Source organism: Hemicordylus capensis, chromosome 2 (genome assembly GCF_027244095.1).
Source record: "Hemicordylus capensis ecotype Gifberg chromosome 2, rHemCap1.1.pri, whole genome shotgun sequence".
NCBI lineage: Eukaryota > Metazoa > Chordata > Lepidosauria > Squamata > Cordylidae > Hemicordylus > Hemicordylus capensis.
The window spans coordinates 24,900,119-24,914,102 of record NC_069658.1 but is presented as its reverse complement, the minus strand read 5'-3'; the positions used below and the strand labels follow the sequence as shown (position 1 = coordinate 24,914,102).

The 13,984-nt window shown below is 44.5% G+C and overlaps 1 protein-coding gene across 14 annotated transcripts in view; it reads left to right on the top strand.

Annotated features, from left to right (window-relative positions):
- The window catches only part of PRLR (prolactin receptor), a 240,297-nt gene that overhangs the window by 211,649 nt on the left and 14,664 nt on the right, over window positions 1-13,984 (top strand). For 13 of the 14 annotated variants that reach the window (XM_053292102.1, XM_053292098.1, XM_053292101.1 and 10 more), the window contains 4 exons: window positions 1,712-1,881; window positions 4,394-4,563; window positions 12,010-12,151; window positions 13,797-13,896. In XM_053292102.1, coding sequence (XP_053148077.1) covers window positions 1,712-1,881; window positions 4,394-4,563; window positions 12,010-12,151; window positions 13,797-13,896 — 582 coding nt within the window. The remainder of the gene's footprint in view (window positions 1-1,711; window positions 1,882-4,393; window positions 4,564-12,009; window positions 12,152-13,796; window positions 13,897-13,984) is intronic. The other variant, XM_053292106.1, reaches the window with a different exon arrangement.

The following is a 13,984-nucleotide window of genomic DNA, read 5'->3' as shown; positions in this document are numbered from 1 at the left end:
GCCAGGGACGGATGGCATCCATCCAAGAGTCCTCAAAGAACTCAAATGTGAAATTGCCAACCTCCTTGCTAAAATATATAACTTATCGCTGATATCGGGCTCTGTACCGGAGGACTGGAGAGGAGCAAATGTAACACCAATTTTCAAAAAGGGATCCAAGGGTGATCCGGGAAATTACAGGCTGGTTAGCTTAACGTCCATTCCAGGCAAATTGATGGAAAGCATCCTCAAGGATAAAATTGTAAAGTACATAGAAGAACAGGCCCTGCTGGGAGTGAACCAGCATGGCTTCTGGAAAGGTAAATCTTGCCTCACCAACCTTTTGGAGTTCTTTGAGAGTGTCAACAAGTGTGTGGATGAAGGTGATCCAGTTGACATAGTATACCTGGACTTCTAAAAAGCTTTTGACAAAGTTCCTCATCAAAGACTCCTGAGGAAACTTAGCAGTCGTGGCATAAGGGGACAAGTACATGTGTGGATTGCTAACTGGTTGAAAGATAGGAAACAGAGGGTAGGAATACATTGAGAGTTTTCACGATGGAGGGAAGTAAGAAGTGGGGTCCCCCAGGGATCTGTACAGGGATCGGTGCTTTTTAATTTATTCATAAGTGATCTAGAAGCAGGGGTAAGCAGCGAGGTGGCCAAATTTGCAGATGATACCAAACTTTTTTGCATAGTGAAATCCAAAACGGATTGTGAGGAGCTCCAAAACGATCTCTCCGAACTGGGTGAATGGGTGACAGTGGCAAATGCGGTTCAGTGTTAGCAAGTGTAAAGTGATGCGCATTGGGACAAAAAAACCCAGCTTCATATGCTGATGAGACCTGAACTGTCGGTGACTGACCAGGAGAGGGATCTTGGGGTCGTGGTGGACAGCTCGTTGAAAGTGTCAACTCAATGTGTGGCAGCTGTGAGAATGACAGCTGTGAGAAAGGCCAATTCCATGCTAGGGATCATTAGGAAAGGGATTGAAAATAAAACGGCTAATATTATAATGCCCTTATACAAAATTATGGTATGGCTGGACCTGGAGTACTGCGTACAATTCTGGTCACCACATCTTAAAAAGGACATTGTTGAACTGGAGAAGGTACAGAAGAGGGCAACCAAGATGATCAGGGGCCTAGAGCACCTTTCTTATGAGGCAAGACTACAACACCTGGGGCTTTTTAGTTTAGAAAAAAGACGACTGTGGGGGAGACATGATAGAGGTCTATAAAATCATGCATGGTGTGGAGAAAGTGCATAGAGGGAAATTCTTCTCCCTCTCCCATAACACTAGAACAAGGGTCATTCCATGAAATTGATTGCCAGGAAATCTAGGACCAACAAATGGAAGTACTTTTTCACACAACACGTAATCAGCTTGTGGAATTCTCTGCCATGAGATGTGGTGACAGCCAACAACCTGGATGGCTTTAAGAAGGGTTTGGATAACTTCATGGAGGAGAGGTCTATTATCGGCTACTAGTGGGAGGGCTAAAGGCCACCTCCAGCGCAGGATGCCTCTGAGTACCAGTTGCAGGGGAGTAATGGCAGGAGAGAGGGCATGCCCTCAACTCCTGCCTGTGGCTTCCAGCAGCATCTGGTGGGCCACTGTGTGAAACAGGATGCTGGACTAGATGGGCCTTATGTTCTTATGTTCTAATAGTATACAAACTATTTCCTCTTCATTTCCTTCTCAGTTATTGCTTTTAATTGTTTTTTTCAGACAGGAGCAATACTATGAATGCCCAGACTACAAAACATCAGGACCCAACTCCTGTTATTTTGATAAAAAGCATACTTCGATTTGGGCAATATATAATTTTACCATAAAGGCAACGAATGAGATGGGAACTAATGTTTCTGAACCAAAGTATGTGGATGTGACTTATATAGGTATGCAGTGCAAATGCTGTTCAACAATCAAGCACACGCTGAATAATGTAATATTCCTAATATTAGCAATAGCAATAGCACTTACATTTATATACCGCTCTATAGCTGGAAGCTCTCTAAGCGGTTTACAATGATTTTAGCATATTGCCCCCCCAACATTCTGGGTACTCATTTTACCGACCTCGGAAGGATGGAAGGCTGAGTCAACCTTGAGCCCCTGGTCAGGATCGAACTTGTAACCTTCTGGTTACAGGGCGGCAGTTTTACCACTGCGCCACCAGGGGCTCATATTATTCCTAATATGACCCAGAGTTCTATGTGCATCTTACGTACCATTATCCCTGATGCCAATGGGACCTTTTGCTCCTGGTAAGTAGCTAAGGAAGGCTCTGATATTGATTGGGACCATGAGGGAGACAGGATTACAGTCCCCCTGCCACTGTTCCAATACACAAGGAGTCCAAGCTAGTGGCTGTTTTTACAATAAAAGAGGAGGTGGTTGTAGTATATACTAGCATTTGGTGTGCTGCTACGTAATAACCATACATAAATGAAAAAGAGTTTGAAGCATATGAAGCCACCTTATACTGCATCATACCATTGGCCTCAAAGGAGCACATTTACAGCTCTGAGTTTAAAATTAAAATAATTTAATTTTGAATTATTTTTTTAAAAAATAATCTTTATTAATAATTGTATAAAATAAAATATGACCCATAAAACGACAAAATAGAGATAATATTGTTGTGTTGTGAGTTTCAAGCATTAGTGAACATCTTTCCAAAGCAGAAAGTGCCCTTCTATAATCTATTGAACTGAAAGCCTCTTTTTGATGTCTATCTTGACCCTACTACAACCTAATAGCCGGCAAGGAAGACTGTCAGTAATGTGTACCTCAAAGAAGATCACTCTGAATTTAAGATGACCCTCCATTTCATAATTAATTTATGATTAGATAGGTTCTTTTGGTCATTAGCCAGCTAATAAGAAATCAATACAACCTACAGTATAGTTTACAGTACAGATAATAGAGAGAATGATATGAATTCATACATTTGGATCTAAGTCGAATAACATAAGCACTAAAAATTAACATTAAATGTTAAACTATCTAACAATAAACAATTTAAAGTTCATTGACATTAACAACTAACTCTTGTTGGATTTTGCAAGCTGCTGCACAAAAACTTAGCCATGTTGTAAATAATAGCAAAGTTCAGATGAAAGAGCAGAAATGAGACATAAAATTTATCAGATTGTCCTGGTAAGTTAATTTTAAAAGGAGTAATAAGAATGTTACAAATATCATTATAAAAACTACAGTAAAGAAGAACATGCTCCAGTATCCCTACAGCACCCGAGCTACAAGGACACATACATTCTGATAAAGGGATTTTCCTAAATCTTCCTTCCATCACTACTGCGGGAAGCACGTTACAGTGAACCATTGTAAACTACCTCCTATGACTACGAACAACTAACTGTGTAAGATAATCAGCAGGTGCTGCAACATGGCCCGTTCTCCCTTGGATTATAAAGTTGTGCGCCAAGCCCAAATTGGCCTGGCATTCAACATCCAATATACAACAACAACAAATATTTATATACCACTTTTCCACTAAAGCGCCAAAGCAGTTTACCTAGAGAAATAACAAATAAATAAGATGGATCCCTGTCCCCAAAGGGCTCACAATCTAAAAAGGAACATGACAGACACCAGCAACAGTCACTGGAGGTATTGTGCTGGGGGTGGGTAGGGCCAGTTACTCTCCCCCTGCTAAATAAAGAGCATCACCATGTTAAAAAGGTGCCTCTTTGCCCAATTAGCCTAAGAATCATTTTAGCCTTCACACAGGGGCAGATTAAGCCTTTTGCCACCTGTAGGCAGCCAAGTCTTTTGCCGCCCCCACCGCCGCAGCAAGGAGGGTAGTAGGGGTGGCGAGAAGGAAAGAAGTCCCCCCCCATTTTACTTTAAACACCACCGCAGTGGCGGGATGGATGGGGCAGGGGGGCAGTGCCAGCAGGACGGGATGAAGGGAAAGTCCCCCGGTCTTTTAAATTGGCCCTGAGCCATTTTGGGAAGGGTGGTATAGAAATCAAATAAATAATAATAATAATAATAATTTAAAACATGTGCAGCGGTGGAATTGGCAGGCAGTGGCGAGGTTGTATGCTGGGGGGAGGAAGTCCCCCGTTTACCTTAAAGTAGCGGATGGATGCTGCAAACATGCCAAGAATCAACGAGGGAGAGCCAGATCCCCTCCTTCCTCCCAAATGAATGGTGGAAGGAGCTGGAAGGAGCTCTCCTTCATTGTTTCGTGGCATGCTCAGCACCCAGACTCCCTATTTTCTGACATCAAATAAATCAGGGGGAACCAATCTTGGATTCAGATAAATATAGTAAAGTTGTGGCAGATTGATCTTGGGTTTGAGAACACAGGTTTTCCACAAGTGTCTCTGTTTTCACCCGTGAAATTTGAAGAGCATGAATCTCTGGTCCTTCATCTTTCAGTTCAGCCAAATGCTCCAGAAAACTTGACTCTGCACCATGAGAAAAAAGATTATGAAAAAGAATATCTGTTGCTGGAATGGCTTCCACCTTCGCAGACCGATGTTGGATCTGGCTGGATAACACTTGAATATGAGCTGCGCATAAAACCAGGAGAAGGACAGGAGTGGGACGTAAGAAAAACTTTAGCACTTGGTAGACAAACGTTCTGTGTTTCAGACAGAGATCATATTGCAAAATATGCCTTTATTTTTTAAAAAGGCATTTACCAGACATCATTCAATTCCGTTTGTAAGAAATTCAGAGTGCTCGTCATCATCCCAAATGGTTGAGGACATGGGGATTGAAAGGAGGGCCTCCTCCCACATGATCCTGCCTGGTCAGTGAGATCTTTAGGGAGGTTGTGCTCCATATGCAGCTGTCAATGGAAGTACAGTTGCCGTACTCAGGACAGGGCTTTCTCCATCATGCTGCCCAGGCTCTGCAGCTCTCTGCAACAAGAGATTCATTGGGCCCTTCTTTCATGGAATTTGGTGCAAGATGTCAACAGTGGGCAGCATCCAGAGCAACACTAGCATAAGAGAGCTACTGCACACAAATGTTCATCTCCCCTCTTTCCATTGTAGCCCCTGCACCTGCCAAAAACCCATGCCTGACTGTCAAAGGACCCTTGACAACAGCATCTGATGCAGCACAGTAAAGAGCAGGGGGAGGGTGGAGTTCTGGACATCCATGCAGGGACACCTTCCATGGGCAACTCAGTCTCTCATCTGATATGCTCCATTAGCATTTAATATGTCTTTAAGAATTCTTGATTACACAGCATTCAAAATATGGTGCTATTTCTTTGTGACGTGTAGCCTTCATGTTTAACCTCCAAAATCTCTCACAGTGGTTTGCAACATATGGCAAGAGAATAGACATCAGTCAATCAAGAAGGAAAGCATGGATGTTTGTTTCTGTACTTTTAAAGAGATATGGCCACATGGAGAATGTCATTTGGATAGTCTGCTTTAAGTCTTAAACTGTAGATATTATCCAGTTTAAAAATGAAGCAAAGTAGACGTGATATCTGACATTCCCAAACTCTGTGTCTTGAGAGTACGACTGGTGTCTTGCAAGAAATTAAGTAATTTAGAAAGTATATGTTCCTGTGACCCAAAGATGGTGTCTGTTGCATCTCTGCATGATTCACAGCTCTAGCCTCATCTCCTTCAAATCAGCCTCTGCTAGGAGCAGGTGATTGTGCGGCATCTCTGCACCAGGAAGTTTTTCACACGGGGCTTTTAAAGCCCTTTAGCTTGCATCTTCTCCAAAATAGAGGGTGTGTGTTCACATATTGGGCAGATTTACCCCAAAGTCTCTGCAAGCTAACAGGGAAGCACTTCACACACAATTCAGGTTTTTCACTGCACGTCAGAGTGTAACCCGATTTATATCTGGGTTTTTAAAAAATCCAATTCTTGCATCAGTTTTTTGGGACAACTTCGAGTTTGCAGTAAAGGCTCACTGTAAACTTGCAGTAAAGCCTGGAGTAATATCTGGGTGGGACAGGATCATTCTATCATTCCCCACGCAGAGCCATAACAGAAATGCTTTCCCAGAACAATGACTTACAGAGAAATGCAGAGTGAGAGACTTCTTTGAGGCTTCTCTGAGGGCAGGTATTTTTACACAACTTTCAGATTGATTGATCCTTAATTGACTAATGTCCTTTTCAGTCCAATTTCTGGAGCAGTTTGGGGGAAGAGAAAGACATGGAGAATCCACACAAGGAGGAAAGAGATTGCATTATGTTCTTAGCACCATCTGCTGGCATTCTGGAGCAACCTGTGAAACAATAATGAAAGAGTTGTCTTTATTCAAGTAAAATTGTAAGTCGTATGAAAAAAGACAGCTCTTTCACTGTTGTTTCATGGATTGCCACACATTTGTCAGCAGATAGTGCTAAGAATATAACACAATCTCTTTCTTCTTAGTGGGGATACCATGCTGGTCAGGGGAACTGCTGATTCAGGGATGATATATCAATCTGTTCTTGATGGGGCTGTGCACCCTGTGAGGGATCAGGATTGCAGTTTGTGAGTTCTCCTAGACCCAGAGAGCCACATGGAGCTCTGCCAGGGTGGCTTTTGCACAGCTTTGGCTGGTGCACCAGCTAGGTAATTTACCCTTGCCCTTGTTACCTCTTGATTGGATTACTGTAGTGTACTCTATGTGGGGCTGCCCGGAAGACCCTTTGGAAACTTTCTAAGGGGTGCAAACGTTTCAGATAAACCAGAACTAGACAGGTTAGAACCAGGAATGGAGCAGAAAGAAACACATGACAGCTGGTCAAAAAGGTCAAATGACAGTAAGGGAGATAGCACACACTAATGCCAGGTAAGAGACTTGGCATATAAGTCTTTACAGTGGTCCCTCGACTTACAAACTACTCGACATAAGTATTTTTCGAGTTACAAACGGCAGTTTTAGATCCGGTTTTAGATGGGGTTTCCTCGACTTACAAATTTTTAGATGGGGTTTCCTCGACTTACGAATTTTACATGCGGTTTCCTTGACTTGCCTGCCTGTCTACTGCCTGTTTATTCTTGAAAAGAAATGTTCCTGTGCAGTTTGCAAGCCTTACTGGGGGTCTGGGTCTTTTTTCTAGGCTCCAGAACGCATTAATCCGTTCCCAATGCATTCCTATGGGAAACCGCTTTTCGACTTACGAATTTTTCGACTTACAAATGTGCATTCGGAACGGATTAATTTCGTAAGTAGAGGGACCACTGTATATACAATTGCCAGAAGCCTCCAAACCAAGATGAGTGAGCTGGAATGCTTGGTTGCTAATGAAAACATAGATATAGAAGCCATAAAGGAAACTGGGTGAAACAATGAGAACCAGTGGGACACGGGGTGAAGTGGAACTGCATATTAAAAAAGGGATAGAATCCAACAAGCTAGAAAACCTACTAGGGATGATTGCCAGCGTGGTATAGTGGTTAGAGTGCTGGACTAGGACCGGGGAGACCCGAGTTCAAATCCCCATTCAGCCATGAGACTTGCTGGGTGACTCTGGGCCAGTCACTTCTCTCTCAGCCTAACCTACTTCACAGGGTTGTTGTGAAAGAGAAACTTAAGTATATAGTACACCGCTCTGGGCTCCTTGGAGGAAGAGCGGGATATAAATGTAATAATAATAATAATAATAATAATAATAATAATAATTGTCCTCCCAATCAAACAGCTTAGAGTGACCTGGGTGATTTCCAGATTACACGCTGCAACAGTTTTGCAACATGTCTGCTAAGTGTGCTTCAGTACTGCCTATGTTCCGACATCACTGTCAGTCAGGTGCCGTCTATATTTCTGATGCCCTATTTCGGGTCTTATTGCTGCGCTGCAGCAGTACAACGTTGCATTTGCATTGCAGGAAAGTAGCAGTATTTTTCCATTGTAGGAGGGTTGCAACGATGTTTCTGCGGTGTAAGTAGCATGGTGCGGTAAGTAGCATGGTTCATTCAGGGGGCGGGGGGCGGATCTGTCGATATTGCCCCTTCGTGCTTTGATTTTATTTTAACATTTTTATTTTATCTTTCTTATTTTTTCTTATTTTTCATTGTGCAAAGGGGAGGAGCAGCAGGCGGGCGGGCGGCCATCCCTCCTCGCTGCCCTCTGGAGAGCTCCACCCTCCTGCCTCCCCAGGGTTCAGGGAGAGAGTCAGATGGCAGCTCTTCTGAGCTCGCTGCAAGGGAAGATGGTGGTGGCAGCTCTTTGCAAGGGGGCGCCTTTGCAAGGAGGAGGAGCCTTAACAGCCAATCCAAGAGGCTCTGATCACCACGGGGGGGGGGCAAAGCAAGGGGGGCAGTTTCTTCAACTCCCCCGCCACCACCCTCTTGTTCCAAATCCGCCCAATCCCCAACTCCCCTTATGTTTATCTAGGGGCCCTCTCCACCATTTTATGTTTGTTTGTTTTTCTGGAGCACTTGCGCAAGGGTGGAACACTGCAATTAAATTTTTGCTTTGAGACAGCGCTTTCCTGAAGGCACTTTTTTGAAGGTCGTCACATCATCCCCTGTCCCCTCTGTGACCCCATTGGCCCAAAATGGAGTGGGTGAGGGGAGAGAATGCGTTTCAGGTAGAATATGGACACCCACTGCCTGGAAAACCCTTTGCAGTGGAGGGCAGTATGAACAGCCACAACTCTGTCACAATGCATTGAGAAACACTGTACTCATGGTTTCAAGCTGCAGCCTCATACCATCGCACCTTGCAACGCTTTTACCCATGCAAAGCGCGTAATCTGGAAAGCGCTCTGGAGTTGCAGAAGCAAATCAGAGGCATCAAAAGAGAGACAGAGCTGTAATAATGGGTGACTTCAATTACCCTCACATAGACAGGGCAAATCTGCATGCGGCTGTTGACAGATAGGCCAAATTCCTAGACATGCTAAATGACTGTGCCTTAGAACATTTGGTTGCGGAACCAACCAGAGAGAAGGCGACCTTGGACTTAGTCCTGAGTGGTGCCCAGGACCTGGTATGAGATGCCAGCATTGTAGAACCATTGGGGAATAATGACCATAGTGTGATCCAGTTCAGCTTACGTGCAAGTGGAGCACTGTCAAGGAAGTCTAACACAGATGTATTGGACTTCAGAAGAGGAAACTTCTCAAAAATGACGGGACTGGTAAAAAGGAAGCTGAAAGGGAAAGTCAGGAGGATCAAATCACTCCAGAAAGCATGTAAATTATTCAAATCCACAATAATAGAAGCTCAGTTGGAATGTATACCAAGAAGGAGGAAAGGTACCACCAAGTTCAGGAGGATGCAAGTGAGGATAACAAGCAGAGTCAGGGAAGCTTTAAAAGGGAAGAAGACTTCCTTCAGAAAATGGAAGCCCTGACTAAATGAAGAGAACAGAAAGGAACATAAACTCTGGCAAAAGAAATGCAAGGAGACAATAAGGGATGCAAAAAGAGATGCAAAATGTTCTATATGTTTGAGGAACATATAGCTAGAAGTGTAAAGGGGAATAACAAAAATGTTTTAAAATATATCAGAAGCAGTAAACTTGCCAGGGAGGTGGTAGGACCCTTAGCTGATGAGGGCGTGCAAGGGATTATTAAGGAGGATAAGGAGAATGTAGGGATGTACACAGAACCAGTTTGGCACTCCTTTTCTGGAGTGCAGAACCAGTTCCGTCGACTGGCGTTCGAACTGGTTTGGAGGGTGGGGGGTTTGCTTTAAATGAAAGGGAAGGCACTGCCTACGTGTCAGCCCCTGCACTACCACATTCCCCCCACTGGCGCTCTCCCCAAAAGCATGAGCAGGCCTATTTTAGAATGGTTTTTGAGCAGTTTTTGTGCAGCCATTTGCAAGGTGACGCTGAATGAGGCTGCAAAGAGGAACCCTGCAGCCCTGTGCCCATGTTTTTAGGGAGAGCGCCAGTGGGGGGGGAGGGGAGAAAGAGGTGGGACAGGGATGGACAGGTAGGAGGCACCCTCCCGGCCCCTTAAATTAACCCTGCCGCCCTCCCAGGAGTGCACAAAACCGGTTCCATGCATATCCCTAAGAGATTGCAGAGAAGCTGAATGAGTTTTTTTGTCTGTCTTCATGGCAGAGGATACTGACCATATACCCTCTTTGAAATTGAGCCTTTCGGGCTTGGAGGCTGAATAACTGGGCCAATTTGAAGTGATTAGAGAGGATGTTCTAAACCAGGTCTGCTCAACTTTGGCACCCTCAGCTGTTTTTGGACTACAACTCCCATAATCCCCAGCCACAGTGGCCAGTAGCCAGGGATTATGGGAGTTGTAGGCCAACATCTGCAGGAGGGCCAGACTTGAGCAGTCCTGAGTTAATTTTAGCAGAAACTAAAAATTAACAAATCACCAAGGCCAGATAGCATTCACACAAGAGTTCTGAAGGAACTCAAGTGTGAAATTGCTGATCTCCTAGCAAAAATATGTAACCTGTCCCTACAATCAGGTTCTGTACCAGAAGACTGGAAAGCAGATAATGTAATTCCCATTTTCGAAAAGGGATCCGGGCAGCGGGGCCGGGGAGAGATCTTTGAAATTACAGGCTGGTTAGCTTAACTTCTGTGCCAGGTAAATTGATGGAAAGCATACTTAAGGACAAAATTGTTAAACATATAGAAGAACAGGCCTTGCTAAAGGAGAACCAGCATGGCCTTTGCAGGGGACCAGTGCTCTTCAACTTGTTCATAAATGATTTAGAAGTTGGGGTATGCAGCAAAGTGGCTGGATTTGCAGATGACACTAAACTATTTAGGATAGTGAAATCCAAAACAGATTGTGAGAAGCTCCAAAAGGATCTCTCCAAACTGGGTGAGTGGGCAACAACATGGAAAATGAGATTTAATGTAAGCAAGTGTAAAGTGATGCATATTGGGGCAAAACAAAACCCCAGCTTCACATATACATTGATGGGGTCTGAGCTGTCAATGACTGACCAGGAGAGAGATCTTGGTCATGGTGGACAGCTCATTGAAAGTGTCGTCTCAGTGTATGGCAGCTGTGGAAAAATGTAGATTCCATGCTAGGGATCATTAGAAAGTGGAGTAGACCTTGGGCTTGATCCAGCAGGGCTATTCTTATGTTCCTATAAACTTCAGCTGGCTCAAAATGCAGCTACTGGGCTCTGACTGGTCTGACAGCCATAGAACACATTGCACCAGTTCTTTTTCAACTGCATTGTTACCAGTTTGTCTCTGGGGATGATTCATAGTGCTAGTGGTTACTTTTCAAACCGTAAATGGTTTCAGGCCAGGGTACCTAAATGATCAACTTTCTCTACCTGGATCTACCTAGATCATTTAGGAATACCTTCCTGCATGTGCCTGCCACCTTGATGTGATGTGATGTGATGACTGATTGTTGATGTTTTAGGTGATGTTTCATTGGTGGCCATGTGCGGGAGGGCATTCTCTGTAGTTGTCCCCATCCTTTGGAATTCCCTCCTAATCCCCTTTAGAGCAATCTAAACTAGTGGTCATCACATTTTATACCAGCGAAATTCTAAAGATAATTCTGCACTGCGTGAAGAAGTACTTTATTTTGTCTGTCCCGAATCTACTGCCCATCCATTTCATTGAATTCTAGTGTTTGGGGGGGGTGTGCTTTCCAGTTAGCTACTCAACAGCGACAAAATGCTTCCATTCAGGCAAATCGCATTCAAAACGTAAATAGCAAAGTGTCCAGTAGGGGGAGCAGTCTCACAAAAACTAACAAACCGCCCCCCCCCCCCCCCAAAGCAGCAACCTTTTTACGCCGGACATACAATGTTTTATCAATAAATTGCAGCGATTAAATCCAGAACAGTACATCAGAAATGTGAACAGCACCCTACTGTCAGATTGCAGTGTCAGAACACAGGAAGTGTGGAAGCACAGTTCAGAGATACGCCATGACCGCATTGCAGGGTTTAATTTGGAAAGCGCCAGAGAACGATCTGTCCACTTGCTCCACTCCATTCATAGTTTTGTCAAACAACGTTGTCTTATTTATAGTCAAATACATAGATATTCAATGTTATAATAATATAACTATTATAAATATAAAATTTTACATTTTATAGCATCCTTGTTTTTTAAAAATATCTTTCCAGGATATATATGTTGGGCAGAGAACATCACATAAGATATTTAGTTTAAACCCAGGAGAAAAATACATTGCTCAAGTTCGCTGCAAACCAGACCATGGAGAATGGAGTGAGTGGAGCTCTGAGAGTTATATTCAGCTCCGAAAAGGTGAGTGGGAGCTGATCAGCCTTTCATTATCTAATGTCAATTATAGGGAACCACTAAGTTAGTCCAAAGGGCTTATTCACACAAGCAATTTGCAGGCTGTCTATCCCAGTGTCAACCGTGGATTATTTTTCTAGGTGAGGTTCATTTGCTAAGAGAAAGGAAAATCAGAGTTGAAACAGTGGAAAGCCACGAAGGTGGGAAAACAGGGTTTTCCAACCCAGTGTTTTGTACCAAATAAGAACTGAATACAAAATCTCATGCTCTGTGCCAGCTGGGAATATTTATTTATTATTTAACATATTTGCATGTTATTGCATACACACATCATTCATCACTTGTTCCTCTTAAAAAATGTGGAAATCAGGGATTCCGACTTTTCTTGTTTGCCTCATTTTAAAGGAAGAAACACTGAGGCGCTTCACACCATTTCTGTGAAGCACCTCAGTGAAGTCTGTGGGTCCTGCTCTCCCTGCCGATGATCGGCAGTGGAGCCGGCGGGGGGGGGGGGGGGGCTGCTGGGATTGGGGGCCATGTGGCCCCCAGAAGTTCCAGGATGCTCCACGTGAGTGCGCAGGGCATCCTGGAGAGACCCCTGAGCCCGAGAGGTTGCTTGCAGCCTCCCAGCCGGGGGTCTGCTCATGTGTTGCCGCACACCATGGTGACACACGAGCAATGAAATGAGGTTAACGGAGCACTCGTTCATTTAAGGGGAGGGTGTTTCAGGCGGGCTAGCTGCCTTGGAAGCACCGGGCTCGCCCATGGGCCCAGTGGTTCCCATGATCCACGGAAAGCGGGCTTAGTCTACTTTCCGTTGATCATGGGAATAGCCTCACTGTATGATAAACTCACACACCAGAACTGGGTGCATGTTCTGATGAGTGACAGAGCTGTTACAGTGTACCAAATACTTTGTGAGAATCTGCTCTGAGGGAGCTGGGCATGTTTAGCTTGATGAAAAGGAAATCAGCTGTGCCTGAGTGCCATTGTGGTACAGACCCTGGTTGAAATCCCCATTCAGCCACTAACTTACTGGATGATCTGGAAGTAGTCATGACCTCTCCACTTAATGGGGCGATTCTCACAATCAACAAAAATCGGGCTAGCAGAGGCTAGCCCGATTTTTGTTGACCGTAAGAACCACCGGGCTCGCAGCCGAGCCCGTGGTTCTTGAGCGGATAACCCACTCGAGAAACCCTGATAAAAAGCAGGTTTGCGGAGCGAGCGCTCCTGCAAACCTGCTTTTTAGGATCGTGAGTAGCCACGGTGCGCCTTCGCGCCGCGGCTACTTGCTAGTAGACCCCCAGCCGGGAGGCGAAAAGCCGCCTCTAGGCTCCGGGGGGGTCTCCCCAATATGCCCTGCGCACTCACGCAGGGCATACTGGGGCCGCGCGGCCCCCGCTCCCCCCAACCCCCGCTGGCTCTGTCACGGGGCCAGCCATCGGCATAGCCCGCTTTTCCCACGCACTGCCCCAAACCGGGTCTCACTGATCGTGAGACCCGGTCCAGTATCTTGCAGAGTTGCTGTCAGAATAAAATGAGGGGTGGGGGTGGGAATATCACACCATGATCACTGTTCGGGGCTAAAAAGTGTAATAAATGAAATGCAACTGCATGGAATTTAAACTTTTCTCATATTCTCTCCTAGAAGTCAGAGTGAAGGATATGCTTGTTTGGATCTTTGTGGCTTTTTTATTATTTGTCATTTGTTTGATCATGATCTGGACAATGGCTTTGAAAAGAATTAAGTAAGTTGATACTTTTGAAATTGCAAGATGTGTAAAAAAGCAAGTTGGTTAACTCTTAAAATAAAATGTTGACTTGTTCCTTTGTCAT